This window comes from Callionymus lyra, chromosome 6 (assembly GCF_982586985.1).
Source record: "Callionymus lyra chromosome 6, fCalLyr1.hap1.1, whole genome shotgun sequence".
Classification (NCBI taxonomy): domain Eukaryota; kingdom Metazoa; phylum Chordata; class Actinopteri; order Syngnathiformes; family Callionymidae; genus Callionymus; species Callionymus lyra.
Window position 1 is genome coordinate 25,094,535 of NC_141823.1, and position 21,439 is coordinate 25,115,973.

Sequence of the window (21,439 nt, forward strand, 5' to 3'; positions counted from 1 at the left end):
AGTAGAGAGGGAGGGGAGGGAAAAAAGTGCTGTTTCACATTGATACTATGCGGATGTGCACAAATGAACAAACTGTTCTATCATTGTTTGAAAAGGGCCATTAAGAGGATCGCTTGAATGCAATTAAAAAATTAAAATGTGGACATTTTATTTCATTGCAGGTGTTCACATTTTTAGAATATGTGGCGAGTATAATACCATTTGAAAACTTACATTCTTTGGCTCCATCATCTTATAGGACTGTATCTCTCTTGGATGAGGATCAGCAGCTCAGAGTTAGATTATTATAAGAAATCCAGCAGTTAATCCTACCCCGGGTTACCTGTTGTGCCACTGGTTCTATAAATGAATGAAGAGCACGAAGAAGTGCAAAACTGTATCTCAAACTTTTTTGTAAATGAGAACTGAAATTTAAATTTTATTCCAAGTCAATCTTAATTTGAATTATTAGAGGGTTAGAATTGAATAGAGGTTTAACGCTTGTGGGCCACATAAGAGTCTTTTAGGCAGGAGTTTGACACAAAAGACTAAACTAACAGACTAAACTAAACTCAGTCTAATCGACTCTTCCTTTTATGTCACGAATAGATGTAAAATGATCAGAAAGAAAATCCACTTGGACAAATAATTATCAGGTTATTCTCTGCATAGAAAAGACAGGCTTCTAAAACTATATTATATGTGTAAACCTTAAGGAACAAGGCAGGCAGGATTGTGGTCTGCATGATAGTTGACACCTTGATAAAACCTTTGATCACATTAATGATGAGTTTGGTCAATTAAAAGCAAAGTGAAGCGATGTCGCCTTAAGTGAGTGAAATCAATGTGCTTTCTTCACTTCCAGGAAAAAGAATTTCAGAATTTTTACACTGAAAAATAAATTTGGATCAGCCTTCAAGAATTAAAAGGGAATATTTGAATATATCGAATATGCTAAGACTATTACTGTTGAAGAAGAAGAAGAAAGAGAAAAGAATCAATGCGGCCTGTGATGACGCTGTGGAAGTGTGTTTTTGACTTTAATAGATGCAGCATACTCATAAACAGATAAACCTTACTACTATTCATATAAATACTATAGGTAAAGGTTGTTTTGAAATTCATAGAGATACTGAGGATTTGCTCGGTATGAACCATATAAAAGGAAAAGAGGGAGACAAAAAATATGATTCATTGATGTCAATAACATGAAGTAAAATGATGGATTTCATTCGTAAACAAATACATTAAACAGAATCTTGATTATTTCATGGCATAAAGCTTTTATTTGGCTTCAGGTTTCATTATTATCATAGTAATAATAGCAATGCGAATTGTATTGAATGTAAAAACGAGTAATTCAAGTTTACCATTATCTTTTTAAAAACGTGATGAGAAATATTTTTTATGCATCCAATAATAAACCATACTTGAGAGCACATTCACAAGATCTTCTCCTAGATGTGAGACAATGAAAAAGAAAAAAAACAGATTTCCATCACAACACTGCCACTATGTGGATGATTAAGAAAATACAACTCCGTGTTCAACGTTCCAACATTTGCGTTCAACCCTCACAGTTCAAACATGAGAACTAGCCTGTGAGGTCACTGAGAACACCGCCTTATGAGAACATTCTTTACATCTCTGAATGACATGGCCAGACATAACTTATGGTTGTGCTTGGAGAGTTCCTTAAATTACAAGTATAAGCATCTTTTATCTTCTCTCTTCTATCACCTCACGTATCATCTGTAGGTCCCATATAAATAGGAATGACAAAAATGTGCAAATCATGAAAAAAAAAGTATATCCGTTTGATAAAGCAGAAAACTAAACTAATGAGGACTTTTGTTGTTTAACCTTTCACGCCTTTTAAAATCTTTTCCTAACGGTTGGATAAAAAAACAAAAAAAAAAACACCATCACACACAGTTCAATTGGGATATCTTTTGAAATCACATACATTTCCCTATTTCACTTTAGATTTTCTCTTTTCAAAGTTAAGTTCCTATGGCTTAAAAAGCTGATTTCTTTTCCCCATTTTGAAGGTTTGCAAATGTGTCTCAATGTGCACACTGTAGCCGAACCTTTACTCATGTTTGCAGGAGCTAAATAGAGAGTGCAGTGGAAGACACTGCAGCGTTTGATTCACTTCGGGAAAGTGTTGCTAAGCACAGTAGCACATTAAAGTATGCCTGTTGCAACTGTAAATGTACAGTTTGAATCGCGGATTATTATTTGAGAAGAGTGAATATCAATTTAATATAAATATTGATTTCTTTTAAAAACATGAGTGCGTGCACGTGTATGACCGCGGGGGGCTGCTGCTGGGGTCGTGTGTGTGGTTCACGGCTGCCGACGCTCCCTCTTGGTCAGCAGGTAACACTGGATGGTCCGGAGCCGCTGCTTCGCCGGGGCGAACTCCGGCTGCAGCTTCAGAGTGGACTCGTACCAGCGCATGGCTTTCTCAAACTCCTCCTGCAAGAGCGAGAGCGTGGTGAGGCGCGTCCACAAGAGGAGGATTGAGAGTGAGATACCATCGCTATGTAGACGTTCGCCAGGGTGAAGTGGTTCACGACAAAGTGCGGGGCGATCTCGACGGCCATGCGAGCGACGGTCAGCGCGTCCTCCCATAAGCGCGCGTTCTGGAAGATGTTGGCGAGGCTGATGAGCGGCACGTCCTGCTCGTATGGAGGGAGAGAGGAAACGAAATGAGTGATCGTGTTCATCAGTCAACCCGGGAGCAACATTGACTTGCCTTCATCTGATGCGGGGCGTAGTTGAGGGCCTGTCTCAAGCAGTCTATTGCTCTTTTGCCTTGACCTTTGACCCTCCAGTAGAGAGCAGCCATGCTGGATAAAACCCATGAAGTCTGATTCTGCATTTTTAAAGGAATTAAACATGTTAACAATATATATTGTGGTCAGTTTTTATTTCGTAAGAACAGTAAATAATAAGATAAATATGGAAACACTTGATTCAATTTAGGCCCAGACTTGGACACCAATACTTTAAATACCTACCTTTTCCAAAACTTTAGCAATGCGTGTTCCGACCTGCTCAAAGGATTGCGGCGAGAACTTTTCTTTGCCGAGATTCTGAAGCACCTGACAATGGCGGGACGATGGAAAGTGTGAGTGCGAAGCTCCTGACGCTGTAAAAATGATCAGATTCTCTCGGGTGTCTGACCTCACGCAGCTGGCTTTCTCCGGTGTAGTGGATGGCCGCTCTGTTGGCCATGCCCGCCAGGTGATCCAGGGTGTGCATGCTGGCGGCCAGGTTGGCGTTGCATAAAGGTTCGGCAGCTGGCTCCTGGAGAGGCGTGGCGAAGTCTATGTGCTCGGTAATACTGAATGAAGGGAAAATTGAGTTTATTATCAGAAGAAATGTGATCATACATGTATGAAAGTATTTGTGGTGAAGAAGAGATGCACACGGCTTCTCCTGACTGTTTGAAGAGACGTCCTGACCAGACAAAAGTGACGCACAAACAGAAGGAAACTCACTCTATATTCTTAGCACACACAGCTAACCACGTGCTAGCTACAGTGGTGAGGTCCACTCTGCGTGTCCGCTGGCACTCCTCTGGCCCGGGCCAGCCGAGACTGGTGTAATCCCTCCAGCGTCCTACCCCAAACAAAACAAGGAATTAGCAACTTTCTTTCCGAGTGCGTGCTTAGCCTTTTGACATGTGGAAGCACGGCGGCGTACCAGAAGGGCCCGGGGACGGGATTGTTGGCCCGCTGATCTCTAAAATAGAGTGACCGCCTTGCAGGGATTCCACGCTTTGGCCCTCATCATAGGTCGAGACCGTCTCTGATCCGTCTCCCTTTGACTTCCTGACACGTTTCACTTGGAAGGTTATCTACCACGGGGACAAGCAGGAGAAACATCAACTTCTGAACGTCAACATGATGTTTATTCCAGGATAAAACGTACCCATTCAGCTCCTTCGTCGTCCTCACAGTTTCCAAAGCAGGGTCCCCCACCAGCACGAGCCCCCATCACCCGGTCATTCTTCAGCACGCGGATACCACGCAAATCTCCCGGTTTACCGCCGGCATCCAAGGCTCCTTCAAATGCACCCATCAGGTCTTCCTTCAGCTGCCACTCTTCTTCCACTTCTACCCCTCCGCTGACAAATGGGGAGGCCACGTTGGATGTTGGGGATGGAGAATTGCGAGGTTCTGCGGCAGCCTCTCCGGACCCATTGCTGTCCAGAATGACCTCTGACATGAGAACAGAAACGCTTTATCACAACAGAGTTGAATCCGAGAAGGTCGCTCACATTTCGAGATCTCACGGTCTGTCTTGAAAAAAAAAGACAGCAGCATTTGTGGGAGCTGACAGCTCAAGGCTAGCCGTATCTCTGCAGCAACTCTTATTGTACTGAGGGACGTTAACACTCAATGTTTATCAGTTAGCTACAGTTCAACTGCGATTAACCGTAACACGGAATAAAGATCAAACTACAGTCATGGCGACTAATAGCACAACACTTCGGGTCAGTCTGTCAAACTGAGCCTGAGAAACCTGGGTGTTGTATTTGATAAAGACATGTCTCTTGTTCAACACTGCAGAAAACTGACCAGAAACTGTTTCCTTCAACTGAGAAAAATCTCTAAATTTAGGAAAATGTTGTCGGAACATGATCTGGAGCTTGTAATCCATGCGTTTGTTTCTTCTCGCCTGGACTATTGTAACAGTTTGTTTTCATGTCTTAACAAGAAGGAGCTGTCTCGTCTGCAGTTGATTCAGAACTCTGCAGCGAGAATTCTAACCCGCTCAAGTAGAAGAACTGAAATTTCTCCGATCCTTAAAACTCTTCACTGGTTTCCAGTTTCTTTCAGGATCAACTTTAAAATTCTGGTTCTTACTTTCAGATCTATTCATGGTCAGGCTCCTCCTTACATCAGTGATCTGATCCAGCCTTACACCCCAGCTCGGGCTCTGAGGTCTGTGGATCGGAATCTACTGATGGTTCCACGCACACGGTTCAGGACCAGAGGAGAGAAATCTTTTCAGGCTGTTGCTCCTAAGCATTGGAACGATCTTCCTCTCTCTTTGCGCTTGATGGATCTACTGACTCCTTTAAGAAACATCTTAAGACGTTTCTATTTGTTCAGGCTTTTCCTTGATTTTCTGGAACTCCTGTGTTGTTCTCAGTATTATCTTTATCTTTAAAGTATGTACTTTTTTGAGTATTGTTTTGATTGTTAAAGCGCTTTGTGACCCTGGTCTGGAAAAGCGCTATATAAATACATATTACTTAATTACTTACTTACCTTTTTGTGCAAGTATATTTTCATAGAACATAAGGGAAAGGTTCAATTGGGCTAGCAGTCATTTTATTTGTATTGATTGTTTAGACCGACATTCAAGTTCTTCAATTGCTCCATTTTCTTTTAAGAAAACTATTTGATGATTTTACCTTCTCAACATACTCACTTTCAAACAGCAGGGAGTCTTCGATGGCAGAGATCGCAGGCGTTTCCAGTTTTTCATCACTGCCCTCCCACTCTTCCAACTGTATTCCAAGGTCTTCGTCGATCAAACAGGTGGTCCCCTCTACGTACAAACAACAGTCCATCAATTGAACCTACAATAAAGACACCTAGTTGCCATTGAAATGATAGAACGGCAAGTATATTGAATATACTGAATGTTTCGGTATTACTATTTACTAGGGGTATGTAGTAGCACAAATCTTGTGATATATTTATGAAACTATATGTTTTAGTACTGTACTCTATTCTGGCGTTGCGGAATTTACGGACTACACAGGGACAACAATACAATATATTGCGATATATTCTGACACTACAGGAACAAGGGTATATTTGTAGTATCGTCCGAGTACTTCACTCTGTTGATGCATAGAGTTTGCCAAAAAACATGTGAAGGACATTCAAACTAACAGAACTGAAGAGGTTATGCAAGGTATAATGGCAGAGGATCCCCAAATACAGGTTTGAAAAACGTGTTGCATCATTCCCAAGAATCCATATTCACAGTTCACACACTTTAGGGAAAGAGAAAAAGAATAATCTATTTTCTCCCACCCAACTTTATCTGGTTAATGAACAATATTTAACTGAATGACAAAATGATGTGAAACCTTTTAACGACACTGAAACAAGGAAACATTTTGATATATTCAAGGTTACACTAGTTGTTTCTAGTCACATGTTTTAACTAATACTCTGTGTGCTCAGTGGGAACAATACTTAGCAAGGGAGTGTAAAATATAGACTTTTCTAAATTTGGTCGGAACTATTTTCAGACGCTTGAATAATTGAGTGAAAAACTTCTCTGCTTCAAAGCACTTTCACATCACTCCTGCTGATGTGAATAATACAATGTGTACAGTCTGTGTTTGCCTCAGAAACACATAAACATCGTCTCTCCCCAAGGAATGATGACAGGTTGACTGTGTGAATGCAAACGCTTTCCAGGGACAATGTGTGTGAAGTTAAAATGAATGGTCAAGTTCAAGGTTGATGGAGGAAGTAACTTATTTGGACTCTTCTACTCCTTAGATCTCTAGAATTATCGTTTTAATAAAGTGTTGTGCTACTTATCTTAGGTTACAAACGACTGCCACTGTACGATTTGTTAACCTGATCATCCTATTTATACACTAACGATTTTATTTTTAATATGAATTTGATCATGCTTGTTAATTTATAAGTGCAGATAAGTTACACTTTAATCAAATTAAGTGCCGTTGTCTGCTGTCCGGATCATGAATATTGTTTAATTAAATTACATTTATTTTTGTTTTATTTTATTTGTATTCATTATTTTACTATTATTGATATGTAATTATAATGTATTTTGCCACCACAAAAATACCTGTGTTTACAACACTGGCAATAAAGATTTTCTGATTCTGAAGATAATTAGAGATTTTATTTTAGTATTAAATGAATGGATGTAATTTATTTTATTATCTCAGCTGAAAATTGCAGAGAAAAGTCTTCAGTTTGTTGTATTCAGTTAACTTCATGATTGTGTCAAATCCAAAGATTGATATTCAAGAAAAACATAAAAGAAAACATAAAAGTCAGATTTTACATTTTAATAAGTCTATTCAAAAATGATAACTGTAATTAATTGCATTATTAGAAACCACTTATTCAATATTAGATAAAGCATGAAACATGTATACCTGTTTTTTTGTTTATGTTTAGATTAAAAAGTAGCCATTAACCAATCAGGGTGTGTGTAAGTACGCAAGATTCTAATGATACATCATGACTTGCGTACAAAATGTTTTTGATCTGAAATTACATTTGAATACCATCTCAAACTGTGACGCTTGTTACTCACGTGTGCAAGATTGACGTTGCGGCAGGTTGTAAAGGAAAGGGTAGAACTGCAGACAACGCAACAAAGGTACGCTGGTGCGACACTGTTCACAGTCGGCAAAGGATGAGAAGGAAGTCGCGGAGGACACGGCTGTCAGCAGGATGTCACGGAACAAGTCCAAAGCACCTGTCACATTTCCCTGGGCCAACTGTAGACTCACAAGGCTGAGCAAGATGTGAGGCTGAGACAGAGAAGAACCATTATTGAGGTGAAGGACATTAAACAGATTTAATAATAACAAAATATTATTCAACTACATTTAATTTTCCATCACTATTTAAGACAGTAGAGAATAGAACATATCTTAACAATATGTAAAAACAACTGATCTATGGTCAATTTAAAACAAGTGAATATAAAATGTACCTCTGAGGCATTGAGAGCCAGAGCTTGTTCCAACAGAGGCTGTGCTTGGACTGTGAAACCATGATGCAGCAGCAGGTTAGCAGCATTGGTGAGCGGCACTACTCGGTGGTTGGATGGGGCTGAAATCAATACATGCCGCAGGCATTGTAGGGCGTGACTACCATTGCCTTTTGCACGCCAGAACAAAGATGCCTCATTGTAGACCTGCCACCTGGGGAGAGCAGACTAAAGAGAAAGACGTAGAATAGTATTTTTATATGATTCTGAATAGTTTGAACTGCAATGACATAATAAAGTATCACACAGGATGAGACAAAATAGACACAAACACAACCTAAAAATCTATCAATAGAAGTTATTTATTGGATCACATTTTAGCTTAATAAACACTTGACCATTAGATCTTTCTAATAATCACCGTCAGGGATACCACACGGGGTCTTACCCACTGAAAGGGGTAAGACCCCGTGTGGTACAGGTTTTTATCAGTGAAAACTTGTAGCTCTTCACCTGTTTCATAACTTGAGATATTCTGGCACCGATCTGCTCCAAAGTCCACCCTTCACTACGAGATTGTAGGATCTGTAAAAAAAAAAGACAATTAGATTATGTTGCTTGGTTACTGAATTAATGCTAGTTTTGGGGACTGATGAAATAGCAACCCTTAAGACTCACTTTTTGTTGCATATGACCGATAAAACACATTTTCGCAAAAAAGAAAACATTTAATTCTGCTTTCATGACACATTTCAAGAACAAAGATTCTTGTTATGAAAGCTTAAAAACGTTCAATAAAATTTCTTCATGGTGCTTAGCATTTAGCTATAAAGAAGTAAGACAAAGACTATTTAAACATTTGAAGGAGCATGCAACAGAAAAGAGACAAATAAAATAAATGAGGCAAAAAGAAATGTATTGATTACATTTGGGTTTTTGTAAATTAATTTCTACAGTGAGGTTTAAGAGGCAGGTATGACAGTAAAGAGTACAAAATCAAAGACATAGGATGTAATTATTTCTCATATATATAATTATTTATAGTGGTCCCTCGCTATATATAGCGGTTCACCTATTGCGGCCTTTCGCAGATAATTTTTTTTATGTCATTTTGCATGCTCCCTTTACAGCGTTCAGTATGATCACACATTGCGTTCGGTGTCCTGATTAGCTAAGGGAGTACAGAATGTGTTGGGCTAGACAGATTTGTATCCCATGCGATAAACGAGGGACCACTGTAAATCAGATGTACTTTTCTAATGGAAAATTACCTCAACTGCAAAGGGATCCTGCAGCTCCTTTTGTTCTAAAAGCCAGTCTAATGACGTAGGAAGAAGAGCGGGGTGTGATTGGGGGATTGGCGCACACTCTGGTAGATCCATTGTGCTCGGAGGACTGCCACTCTTATACAGGACGGACGCCACCGAGCTACAAAGAACATTTGAAAATCATCATTTGTCATGACCCAAATTGTTACACATTCATGAGAATCTGTGATCCACACAAAGGGAATCGTACCCTACCTTAGGCCTTGGGATTGGGGGGACAAGTAGAATGTTGGCAGAAGATCAGCTGGGGGGACACTCGGAAATGTGTTGGCACAGTCAGCCTTCTGAGGCCACAGCATCTTCTGCATGTCCTACAGGAAGAACAACAACGGCATCAATAATCTTTTCCAAATTCAATTCAAAAGGAGCCAACAGTTGTATTGCAGGAAAAAAATATATATATTTTTATCTTTTTCGATAAAGTCTTCTTGCCTGTGTGTGATCACTGCCACCCCAGAGAGCGGCCACAGCGTCCTGGTTTCCAGAAACAGAAGGATGAAGTTGTGGACTCGCTGAAGTCTGATTTGAGCCGCGCTGAGACACGAGTGCAACACTGGACGCTACAGAAACATCTTCTCCAAACTGTGAATAAAAATAGGAAATGACATGAACTACTGTTACAGCAAGTGCAGGATATCCTGAAAATCCTCTCCAGTTTTGCTTGGAGCCAGTTCAACACTTACTTGAACAAAGTGGACATGTTCAAACAAATCACCACGGTGATAACGCACTGGCAGATCATGAGGGCAGTAGAGACTGCGCTGTTGTTGGCTCAGTAAACACATCTGGTGATTCCCTGGAATTCAGACGATAAACATAAACTTCAGCAGCCAAAATAATCATTTTTAATTTCATGTTAAAATATACACACGCAGCCTATTTATTCATCAGTCTCCTGCCTCCACATAACAGCGTTTCTTTTTTGTTCTTAGGCAAAGAAAAACATAAAGAAGCAGGGAAGTCCATACCAAGCTGGGCCTCTTTTGCCATCTGGGTCTCATGGATAATATTGCGAAGAATCTGCTCCTCCTGCAGCAGCTTGTGTTTGTCTAGCGCCTCCTGCTGGCGAAGGTAATGGTCATGCTGCTTTTGGTACTCCTTCAGCTCATTCAGTGTGCGTTGCAGGGATCTGAACAAGTAAATTGTTAAGTTTAAAAAAATGGAGGTTTACAAAAAACTGTTCTTGCATCAATGTGAAGGCCTGAGGAAATTATACGAATATTTATAAACATGCGTTTAAATATATACTTATTGCAAATTTCCCAATGGAATTTTCCCAAGGGATCAATTAAGCAAGTAATTAAATTTTATTTGTAAAGCGCCTTTCATTAGACCAGGATGACAAGGTGCTTGAACAACAAAACAATACGCAGTTAAATATACATACAAATTTGGAAACTTTAATGGGCCAAGACAACGCATTGATAAACACAGCCGTCCCAAGATGATTAAGAAAACGTCTGCACAAATGAAAAGGACTTAAGATGTTTAAAAGGTTCCATCAGTCCACTTGTCTATAACATTTTTTTTTAATATAATGTTTGATTAGCAAGAATGATACAAGCTTCCAGGAACAACACAAGGAAAATGACCAAAGTTTGATTAATATTTCCGGAGGCACCTTCAAAGTTTCACCCACCTGTGCTGCGCTTCAAGGCGCTGCTCAAGTTTCTGCTGACAGAGCACAGCATGTTTCCTTCTGAGAGCCTGCTCGAAGCCCGGTTGGGCCTGTAGAGCCTGTTCATAACACAGCACGGAGTGGTTGTACTCCCCGAGCATCTGGCCAGAGAAACAGGAGACGGACATTGAATGACAGGAAGCTAGAAAGTCAAGTCTTTTGGCTGAAAACATAATGTTGATAAAAGCAGATAGTATAATAAAAGCAAAGAGCTACATGACTTAATAAACAATGGAAGGTAGAATAGATTTCTCTGAACACATCACAATATTTTTTGTGGACATTCAAAGTATGCATTTTACAAGGTGTTGCTGTTTAATGTTGTAAATTCTTACAGCGTAGATGTTGCCCAGTGTGTAGTGGCTGGTGAAGAGGTCGGCCATCAGGTCCAGAGCAGCATGGGCCAGAATGGCAGCATCTGCTGAGAAGTGGGCGCGGTGCAGAATATTGGCCATGTTTATCAAGGCCACATCCTTGTGTTGCCTAATAGTGGATCACACACACACACACAATAATTATGAGAGCGTAAGCATCTGTGTACACAAGAGCAGCGGTAACATTGTGTCATTGACAGACTAATCCGATGAATACCTCGGGGAGAAGTGAAGTGCTCTGACCACACAGTCCAGAGCCCTTTGAGGATCATTCTTCATACGCCAGTAGAAAGACGCCATGTTGTACAAGACCCAGGAAGATGAATTCTGCCGTACAACAGGAACATATTTACCGTCAACCCCCTCGCTCATCAAATATGAAATAAGCAAGATCGACATTGATGTATTTCAATAAGCCCAATGATAAACAGGAGAACCAGGAGCTTAAAAATTACACAATGACTTTGAAATGGGGCCATTATTTATAACTAGACATTAAAAATACATATAGTGAAATCTGAAAAGCAAAGACTCACCTTGAGTAAGCCCTGGTGGATGCGGTGACCCACAAAATCAATATTACGGCCCAATTTATGAGAAAGTGAAGAGAAGATTGGGTCCTCCTTTGACAGGAGTGGGGAGGTTAGATTTTCTCTCTCTTGAACACCCTTGACACAAAACAGAGAAGAGTCAATAAATGGTAGTTAACACAAAATGTTGACGATAAGGATTATTAAATGAATCCAATATTTTGGTCCAATACTTTTAGTTTTCCTACTTTAACTCACACTGCACAACTCAAGTCTGCAAAAGAAACGTATGACACATCTTAATCACATAATAATCCATCTAATTAATAGAGGGACACATTTCAACTGTGACAATTGAATAATATGTAATAAGTAAGTATCTGTTTATAATGATGGTAACAGTTGTCCACAGACTAATTCACAAGACAATTCACTGGACAACACCAGTAGAAAAACATCACCAGGACGTACAAGTCAAGGGTTTGGATGTGTGACAGAAGAGCAACAGATTTCTTGTGTATACTTTTTGAAAGAGGATGATGGTTGTAAAATGTTCTGTTTAAAGGTGTTAGGCATGTTTTATTCTGGAAAGATTGGGAATCTACCACAGATGTTGTCCGTTAGCATCAACACCTCTTATTTCATTGGTGTACACCTAGAATTTGGCAAAAATTTTCAAGCATCTCACCCTGAGATGTTGGAACGCATGAACACTATAAGGTAGTTCCAACACTTTGGCACAATCTGGCTTTTCTAGGTCTGGAGGAAGAGCTGAGCGATAATCCACAAAATCTTCAAGGCTGCAGAAGATAAAAATAATACATTGTTTAAAACCTTAGGACATCATTTTCATTATGCAATCATAATACCTTATGCCTTTGTTTTCCATTGAGATATACGTGCCATCGTATAGATCTAGATCTCCCAGTGGCACTTTGGCCATGACACAGTCTACATCCTCTTTGTAGTGTCGCTGCTCAAGCCCAGTATCACGGTCTTCGTTTTCCTCAATGTGAATCTTCTGGGCAACTAGCTGCTTCTGCAGGATTGTAGAAAAAAAGCAAAACGTAAGATCAATTGAAAAACATGGACAGCAAAATATAAAAAACTAAATTTAAACAAGGAAAATTAACTAAATCTCTTATTTGCCTTTATTACCTTGCACAGGGTTTCTACTTTTTTAATTCAAGACTTTTAATTCCAGTTTAAAATTGAATCAACAATATACCACATTTTTAAAAAGAAAAATATTCACCACATCATTAAGAAGGGTTTGGGACAATTTAACCCAAATGTTTATTTTGACATAAAACGTGATTTGGAATAAAACATTTCGACATACAATTCTTAACCACCATTAGTTTCCCTTTTGCGCAATAATGCAATGTTCTCACAAGAGTTAATCTGTAATTATTACTATAGATTGTGAATATTTTGAAATGAATTACCCACATCTAAATATTTTTGGTTGGAGATGTACTAATCACTTTGGAACCATATTGTAATGATAATTATCTTATATGATTGTAACATGACACTGATCTAATATGATAATTATCTATTAATGATTGTTATCTTGACCTTTTTAGTATATATTTTATGGGCATTGTTTTGATTGTTTATGCGCTTTGTGAGCCTTTACTGGAAAACCGCTCTACAAATAGAAATTACAATCTTACTCTAAGTAGCCAATTGACAGTTAACATTTTGTTTTTGTTTAATTCAGTCTCTGCTATTCAGATGTATCCCTTGAATGGTAGATATCAGAAATTACAGCATCTGATTTGTTTATTGTAAATAACAATTTCTGATTTAGATTCCAGTAATTCTACTTCACTGTTGACAAGTGTAAATGGGTTTTATTAGGACATCATGTCAGAATGCAATAGAATAATCATGTGGGCGAAACAATAAACAAATCAAAACCCACCTCGAGTTTCCTGAGGTAGTTCACACGGGCCTCCTGTCTCATGAAGATCACTACATCATGTGGATGCTTTAGATTCAGAGGGGAGTCCACCTGGAACATTTTTACAAGGAGATCAAGACCAGTCCATTTGTCAACCAGGTCATGCCAAGTAAACAAGTGAACAGACACCATTTTCTTCATATTGCGGGTACATTATAGACATCTAAAACCGCAGTGAGCTGGCCAGGGCATGGCGATCTTGACCCCAATCATGTATTGCTGACATCAGGTTTAATGTAGCTGCCGAAAGCTAACAGATTCACAACTTAACTTCATAGCCTATTATTACACTAAATACAAATAAGACGTATACGTATAGCGATAAAATAGTCTTTACAATAGAAACCGTGTCCATAAAATCTTCTCACTGCATAAGAAAAATAGCTAAACAAGCATAAAAACTGATGTAAACGTTAGCTTGTGTAGCAGCTAACTGTCATTACCTGCTGCTGGATCTTCCCGTCCTCTGTGACGACCCAGTGGGTGGTAGCGCTGCCGGAATCCACTATAAGAATCAAGAGGAGGATGAAAAGCTTCACATGTAGTAAAGCTTTTCGTGGACGAAAGGGCAAAGACACAGGACAGATCCTCCTGAGCTCCGCCATTTTTCGGTGTCTGTTTTTTTTTTACTGAGTGGCAACGCTGTTCACTTGCCAGCCACGAGGGGGCGTTTTTCTTTCTGCTTCTTGTTAATGGCGTTTGGCAAACCACGTTAAGATGCACTACTGCCACCAACTGGTATGGAGTGTAAACAGAATCAAATTTTCTCCATTATTTATACTAATATAAACATAGATGAAGTGTGGTAATTTAAAAACTTAACTAAACTTTTTTTTATATTCTCTTTACTTAATTAGCCATCTACTGGTTATTTTTATTCTTCCAAACATTTTTGCCATTTTTTCTTAAATTATTCTTTAATTTCTGTTCAACTGAGTCGAGCGATGATTCAATGTTACTTTTCTTTGTTGCTGATTCTATTCTTAGTCTGATTTATAGATAAACTGCAACATTTAATTCCAATGTTTTTTGTATGATAGTATCTAACAGCCATCATAATAATGAATGTTTGTATTTAGCATTTCACAAGTTGAAACATTTTTATCTTTTTTAATCATTTAATAATTATTATTTTTAATAATTGAATGCAATAAATAAAATATTGAAAGGGTGGAGTTTTATTTATTCTTAATCTTTTTAGAAATAGTATAAAAAAAAATCAAACATTTTCTCCACACTTAGCGTTTAATATTCTAATTGCAATTATTTTATTGAAATTATAACATTTTGTAAATTTAGTATATTTTAATTCGTAGCCTTTTGAATTCAATATCTATTTTTTCAATTATTTAATATACATATTTATATTTGAATATTGAATTTAGAACATGTATTGTTGAATTATTGGAATTGGAATATCAAGTTATGTGTTAACAAAAAAAATAATTTAATTTTTTTTAATTATTCAATTCTTTTAAATTCAATTATTGAAGGAAAAAATAATCACCCTTTAAACAGTTTCATTAAATTACTGAATAATACCAATTCAACGTTTTTGATACATAACATTTAAAAAAAATAATAATAATATGTTTTATTAAAATAATAATAATAATAATTCAATATATTATTATTATTATTATTATATATATATATATTATTATTATGATATACTTCTATAGTATTACACTTTTAAATGCCTACATGTTTCGTGCAGCAGATGGCGATGTGTAGCCAGATTGCCCTGGAACTACCAACGAGCAAGAAGGTTGGATCGAGGAAGATACCAGGAGCTTCATAAAAAGTACTTTTTTCTTTATTTTAGTGGCACTTTTGAAATTGTATAACGTTTCCTTACGTTTTCAATATTATTTTAATTTCAAACGAAAGTCATCTTCCTCTGATAGTAGCTAAGATACTACTGAGTAATGACTGCAGTTACATTTCCTTGTACTCAATGCTTCTGAACTCGGGAACTTTCGCTATCTAGTATTCTTTTAGATGCTAGATTCAATTGAAGAGTTAAAGTTTGCACTTTAATGGTATTTTAATTTCAATCTAATTATACAGGGAGTGACTTAATACTGTGAATGAAATGCTGTTGCTGACAGTTTTACACTATAATGATGCTGTTTTGAATTTCGAACCATTTATTTGTCTCAAATAAACACAACGTGTTAGTTTATTTCGTTTTTATTAAATGTTAGTTGCAACGATAAAGTCGGTTTGCATTAACACCAGAGAGGAAGTATGTGAACCCGGTCTAAAGTTTTGTTGGTTGCACAAGTTAAACAATTTAGCTCTGGTGAAGAATCGAAAACACTAACATTGTCATCAATATATACATCAGGAATATAAGATTTTGACTTAGTGTTTTGAATTTCCATCTTTCTCGACCGGTTTAAAATGTGAGCTTTTGCTTTAAAGATGAGGAAGTTGCACACAATGAGGTCGGAGTGACTTGATGTTAACTGTGGTGTCATTTACATGTGAATGATGTATTGCAAAATTTCACAAACCACTGATTTATCTCACGTTCATTCTCAATGATTGCAACATTACTAGATGGCGAACTTCGACGGGAGTAAGCGAAGCCTTGAGGAGGACAGCTACACGGCTGGTGTGGAGTTGTCCAGCTGTGCCTTAGCGATGTTGGAGAAGGAACGAGAATCCCTGCCAAGTCCATCAGAGAGTCCTGGAACCACCATCAGCAGCAGCAACACATCTTCGAGTCTCCCTGCAGCTGAAATCACACAAGGTTACGACGTAGAGTTTGATCCGCCTCTGGAGAGGAAATACGAGTGTCCCATCTGCCTCATGGCTTTGAGGAACGCCATCCAAACGCCATGTGGTCACCGCTTCTGCAAGAACTGCATTAGGAAGTCGATCAGGTAGAACATTTTTAAACGCATTTATTTTAGAACTTCACAACGATTACATGTAAGATAGTGATTTATCCTCCCTTTTCTGTTTCCTCTGTACCACAGAGATGCAGGACAGAGGTGTCCGGTGGACAACGAAATGTTGCTGGAAGACCAACTATTTCCCGACAACTTTGCCAACAGAGAAATCCTTTCCTTAACAGTTTGCTGCCAGAACACAGGCTGTACGAACAAAATGGAACTGCGGCAATTAGAGGTCAGACATTTCAAACAAACAGGAGTTTTGAATCAAATAATTATTTTTCATGCTGTGACATCTCTAATGTGTTGAATATAGTGTACAATTAACTGTTTTTCTTATACATATATTAAGTGTGACCATTTCTTTGATCAATTGTTTGACTTTCTTTCCATTGTGTTTTTAACAGAATCATCTGAAACAATGCGAGTTTGCAACTGCGGAGTGTCCACAGTGTCACCTCTCCGTGATGAAGAGTTACCTGGAGGAGCATAAAAGTCTAGAGTGTCTGAGAAGACCCGTGTCATGTCCTGACTGCGTGTCCTGCTTTGTTTATGAAGAGAAAGAGGTAGATGTTTTTGTTGTTTATTTATAAGTAATTATTACGATTATTAATTGTTTTCTGTTTTTGCAGCTTCATTACCTGCAGTGTCCTTTTGCCAACATAAAGTGCCAGTACTGCGACCTGGATTTGATAAGAGACCAGGTCAGTAAATGTCATTTGGTAAATTTTTTACCACAAAGGTTTGCTGTACAACATTGCAAATAAAAGCCGTTCTATTTTTATCCAACAACTGCTACTCCAAGTCTATTAAACCTGGTCTCATCTAACATCTCATCTAGTATATGTGCATATATAAATCTGTTATTTCATGAATAATTACACTGTTGTGATGTTGAGCGATAAACAAAATGAAAATATTAAATGTGCTTTCTTGTCTCAATACAGATGGAATCTCATTGTGAAACTGATTGCCCAAAAGCACCTATTTCGTGTAACTTTAGCACCTTTGGCTGTAAAGAAAGGGTGAGTTTGATTGATGTTCTACATAATGTAATGACTTAGTAACGTAATGACTGAAGGAAATTGTACCAAAGAATTTTTACCTTGTGTTGTCTCTGGTGAAAGTGAACGACCGCCACCACTGCATATGTATTTCTGAAAGCCAGGGAGGCTGTTCACTTTGACCCAGAGACAACACAAGGGATACCACAAACACATTTGTTTTTGACCCTGAGATAGCATAAGGGTTGAAGAATGTTTTTGCTCCTTTCCCAGATGCAGCGCCATGATCTGGCTCAGCACATGCAGGAGTTCACGCAGATGCACATGCGCTTCCTGGCAGACTTCATAACCGGCCTCAATCTGAGCAGTCCTGCACCCAGGTCCCTCCGCGCCCTGGGCCCCTCGTTGTCCTGCGAAGACCAAGGCGCCGCGTCCACGCCGATGTTTAGACAATCGATGAGCTGCAACATCAACTGTGCCGCCGGTCAGCCGAGTGAAGAGATGCTGAGGATCCGTGACATGGACGCACGATTGGTGAAACAAGACCACCAGCTGCGTGAACTCATCATCTTGAAGGATAACCAGGTGTGTTCCACTTTGTTGTGATGATCTTTGTTTATACAGCGAGTCTCTTGGAGGTGGAGAATTCCTGGATTTATGACGCAAATTTTCTAATGTATATTTTAATGAAAAGAGAGTTTTGTAGAAACGGTAGTGATGTGTTGATGGGGCTTCAAGAAGCGGTATCTTTATCTTCACAGCCCACTAGATGGCACTATTTGCTAAGTAATCAATTGCTTTAAACAGGTAGTTTATTGAAACCTTACAAATTGTTTAACTGAGGACGCCACCTGCTGGTAAAAAAAAATAAAACAAGACAATACTTCATGAAGCTTCATCAACCGATCACTTCATCCATTACAACAGAAAATCAAATAGTTTATCTTTCTGACTGACAGACAGACGGACGGATAACCGCTGACCATCACACTAGTGTCCACACAGTCTCAAGTTATTTTCTAACTCCCTCTTTCCAGACTATTTTAAAAAACTTGAATTGCATCTGCTCCTCAGGCGGGTCAGCTTGCAGATCTCCAGCGAAAAGTGTCCGTGTTGGAGGAGACTGTGAAGGAGCTGGAGGCCCAGCAGTGTCATGGTGTCTACATCTGGCCTTTGAAGGGGTTCTCCGCTCTGCTCAGGAACCAGGAGGCCGGCCTCCCCGTGGTGGAGCACAGTCCAGGCTTCTACACCGGCCAACCAGGCTACAAACTCTGTCTGCGTTTACACCTGCAGACTCCGAACGCCCCGCGCTGCTCCAACTTCATCTCCCTCTTTGTTCACACCATGCAAGGGGCTTTCGACGGACAGCTAACTTGGCCATTCCAGGGCACCATCCGCCTGGCCATCCTGGACCAGGGCCCGGAGGGTCAGCACCACATGGAAGTGATGGAAACGAATCCGGAGCTTCAAGCGTTTCAGAAGCCCACCATGCATCGCAACAACAAAGGCTTTGGCTATGTGACTTTTCTGAATCTGCATCAGTTGAGTCAGAGGGCCTTTGTGAAGGATGACACGCTTCTGATCCGCTGCGAGGTCACGCCACGTTTTGACAATATGTTTCACCGTGAGGGGCCTGCGATGCAGCCAAGGGGGCCCGAGGCCTTCGCTGCTCGGGACTGAACTCAGGCGGCTACATTTCTCAGATACAAAACTGAAGCTTCTTCGTGGGATTTCAAACATTTCTGAAACACAGCTGAATATAGAACTTTCACTATGCCTTTAATTTGACAACATATTTACTTCAGCGAACAGTTTTCAATCTAAATACAATGAAATGGAACCAGTGGACCAGCCTGAGTAACAATGTAACAATTCTAAGTTACACATCTCAGAGAAATCAAAAATAGCATTTTATTAACTCATTATATAAAGTTGAAAGAAATGAAATTTATTTTTTCCAAGACCATGAAAGCAGCACAAACAAAGGGCAGTTACAGGATAATATATGGTCGCACAAAAGTATACAACAAGATCATTATCTGAAGTCATCATTCCAGGTAGATGCGGTACAGTCTGGTTCGGACTTGTTTGTATGATGATAATATGATGCATCGGTTGCACAGCAGCTGTAAACACTGGTAAACGGTTTCCTTTAAAAGCTGATTGCTGATTAAAAGCTAACCATGCATTTATCAGTTATGTCAATGCTTGCTTTATCTGGTCAATGTTTACATTACCTCTATCACCAATTCAGAAGCATTCATTTTGGTGGAAACGTAAAGAAATTTACGAATGAAAAAAATATTAATGTTGTTTTTTAACACATGGAGGATGGTATGACCACAAAACCTTTTAAAAATATCTACTTTGGTGCCTTTTTTTAAAGCGAAAAATAAAGTATTTGTCAAAGTACATGCGCATTTCCTAATCAGAGTTCTATTGAATCTTAAGGCTATTTCTTTCTTTTTTTTACATTGATTGTCCTTTCTCTGTTCTTTCACACTTTGTCTCTATATTCTTTCCAATTCAAAGTATGGGATTATTTGTGTTTATTCTGTTAATGCATTAGATTGTTTACGTGTGCTACAGAAATTATGTTGTTAAACTTTGAAAAAAAGAATCAAAAATGACTTTATTAGAGACAAAAAAAGCAATCAAAAACAAAAAAAACTCAAAACACACTTTATTTGTCATGTTAGACAATTCCACATTCCAAAAAATTATTTCCATAGACAGTTACTGTTTATCCATAATGCTGCTACTTGAACTGTTTTTTAATAATGCAGAACTTCTGTGAGTCAAGGAAAATACAAATATATATTATGATTTAAATATCTATCGCTATAAAGAAATACGCACAAAGACACATTTGAACTAAATATTCCTGCTGTTGCTTTACAATATGTTGACCTATCTTGTGCCTGCTTTAAGAATAAAGGATCTTCAATTGTTTCTCTTCTGTAATTTTATGTTTTCTTTACATGAAGAAGCTGCTTCAGTTGACAGACGTCTGCTTGTCCTGGTTCACTTTCTCGTCTTGATCCGCGTATCCAGTCAAAGATGCTGCATTGAAACAGAATACGTGAGATTGAGAGAATCATCTCAGATCATTGTATTAAGAATTTACCTGGAGCTCGAGGAACCTCCTTCTCACACTTCAGGGTACTCTGAGCGAAGCACTCGGACATCCAGGACAGCACTTCCCCACAATATCTCACCTAGTGAGAATCAATGTTAGAAGTTAAGAAAAGCACTTAATAGAGTGCAGACCTCTGCCAAGCTGCTCATTCACACCAGTATTGGGATTTTTTTTTTAATAAATATTGTTACCCAATAAGATACATTTTTTAAACAGGAGATAGTTGTGTTCTGAAAACCCTTCAAATCATTTGTGGATCAAGATGGTAAATCAAAACACCCGCAAATGTTTTTTTTCATAGAAACATTTTCTAAAATATTCATTAAAATACTTTTATAATTTTGGAATTATTTAGATTGCTCAGATCATTAGTGGTAGAACCAAAGAATTACCCTGACATTGATTATCGCTCATTTTAATCTTTAATTTGCATATTACCTGTTTCTTTAGAGTTGTTCTTCTTGTTCTTCAGTTCGCGGCGTGAAAACAAAGGTCAGTCACACCCAGAAGTGGACATTGTTCCGGTGAATGTTATATTGTAATACTTTTTTTATGCGATAACTTACAGCGCTTTATATAGACTAGGTTTTTTTTTCTATTGACAGTAGTAATTAAAATCAATTTAACGTTGGAATATGATTATATTAAATCAATTTGTTGTTAAAAGAAATCTATATTTTTAAACATTGTTCGATTGATTCAGTTTCTATATTATAATAATTATAATATATATATAATTTAAATTTATTTTTTGTCATTCAGTTACATAATGTTATTTAGCAACAAGAGCAGAAATGA

At 38.4% G+C, this 21,439-nt stretch overlaps 3 protein-coding genes across 3 annotated transcripts in view; 1 reads left to right on the forward strand and 2 right to left on the reverse strand.

The window, feature by feature from the left end:
* Positions 1–1,238: 1,238 nt before the first annotated feature.
* Positions 1,239–14,216, reverse strand: ttc17 (tetratricopeptide repeat domain 17). Its single transcript, XM_087794428.1, has 25 exons — positions 14,039–14,216; positions 13,557–13,646; positions 12,496–12,665; positions 12,315–12,426; positions 11,633–11,764; positions 11,314–11,423; positions 11,058–11,205; positions 10,684–10,823; positions 10,013–10,173; positions 9,728–9,840; positions 9,477–9,626; positions 9,240–9,355; positions 8,988–9,144; positions 8,230–8,301; positions 7,720–7,944; positions 7,315–7,534; positions 5,431–5,550; positions 3,922–4,211; positions 3,694–3,847; positions 3,489–3,609; positions 3,172–3,331; positions 3,006–3,089; positions 2,741–2,860; positions 2,520–2,663; positions 1,239–2,460 (listed from the first exon to the last, which is right to left on the reverse strand). The coding sequence occupies exons 1-25, from the start codon at positions 14,198–14,200 to the stop codon at positions 2,329–2,331; spliced, it is 3,603 nt and encodes a 1,200-aa protein (XP_087650554.1). The 5' UTR covers positions 14,201–14,216; the 3' UTR covers positions 1,239–2,328.
* A 1,125-nt stretch (positions 14,217–15,341) lies between these two features.
* Positions 15,342–20,354, forward strand: traf6 (TNF receptor-associated factor 6). Its single transcript, XM_087794426.1, has 8 exons — positions 15,342–15,399; positions 16,161–16,486; positions 16,583–16,733; positions 16,906–17,064; positions 17,131–17,202; positions 17,446–17,523; positions 17,776–18,087; positions 18,577–20,354. The coding sequence occupies exons 2-8, from the start codon at positions 16,161–16,163 to the stop codon at positions 19,180–19,182; spliced, it is 1,704 nt and encodes a 567-aa protein (XP_087650552.1). The 5' UTR covers positions 15,342–15,399; the 3' UTR covers positions 19,183–20,354.
* A 143-nt stretch (positions 20,355–20,497) lies between these two features.
* trpm5 (transient receptor potential cation channel, subfamily M, member 5) overlaps positions 20,498–21,439 on the reverse strand; it is a 29,286-nt gene continuing 28,344 nt past the window's right edge. Inside the window, exons 23-24 of the mRNA XM_087793244.1 lie at positions 20,630–20,720; positions 20,498–20,565 (exon numbers count right to left, since the gene is read on the reverse strand). Of these exons, the coding sequence (XP_087649370.1) occupies positions 20,498–20,565; positions 20,630–20,720 (159 nt within the window). The remainder of the gene's footprint in view (positions 20,566–20,629; positions 20,721–21,439) is intronic.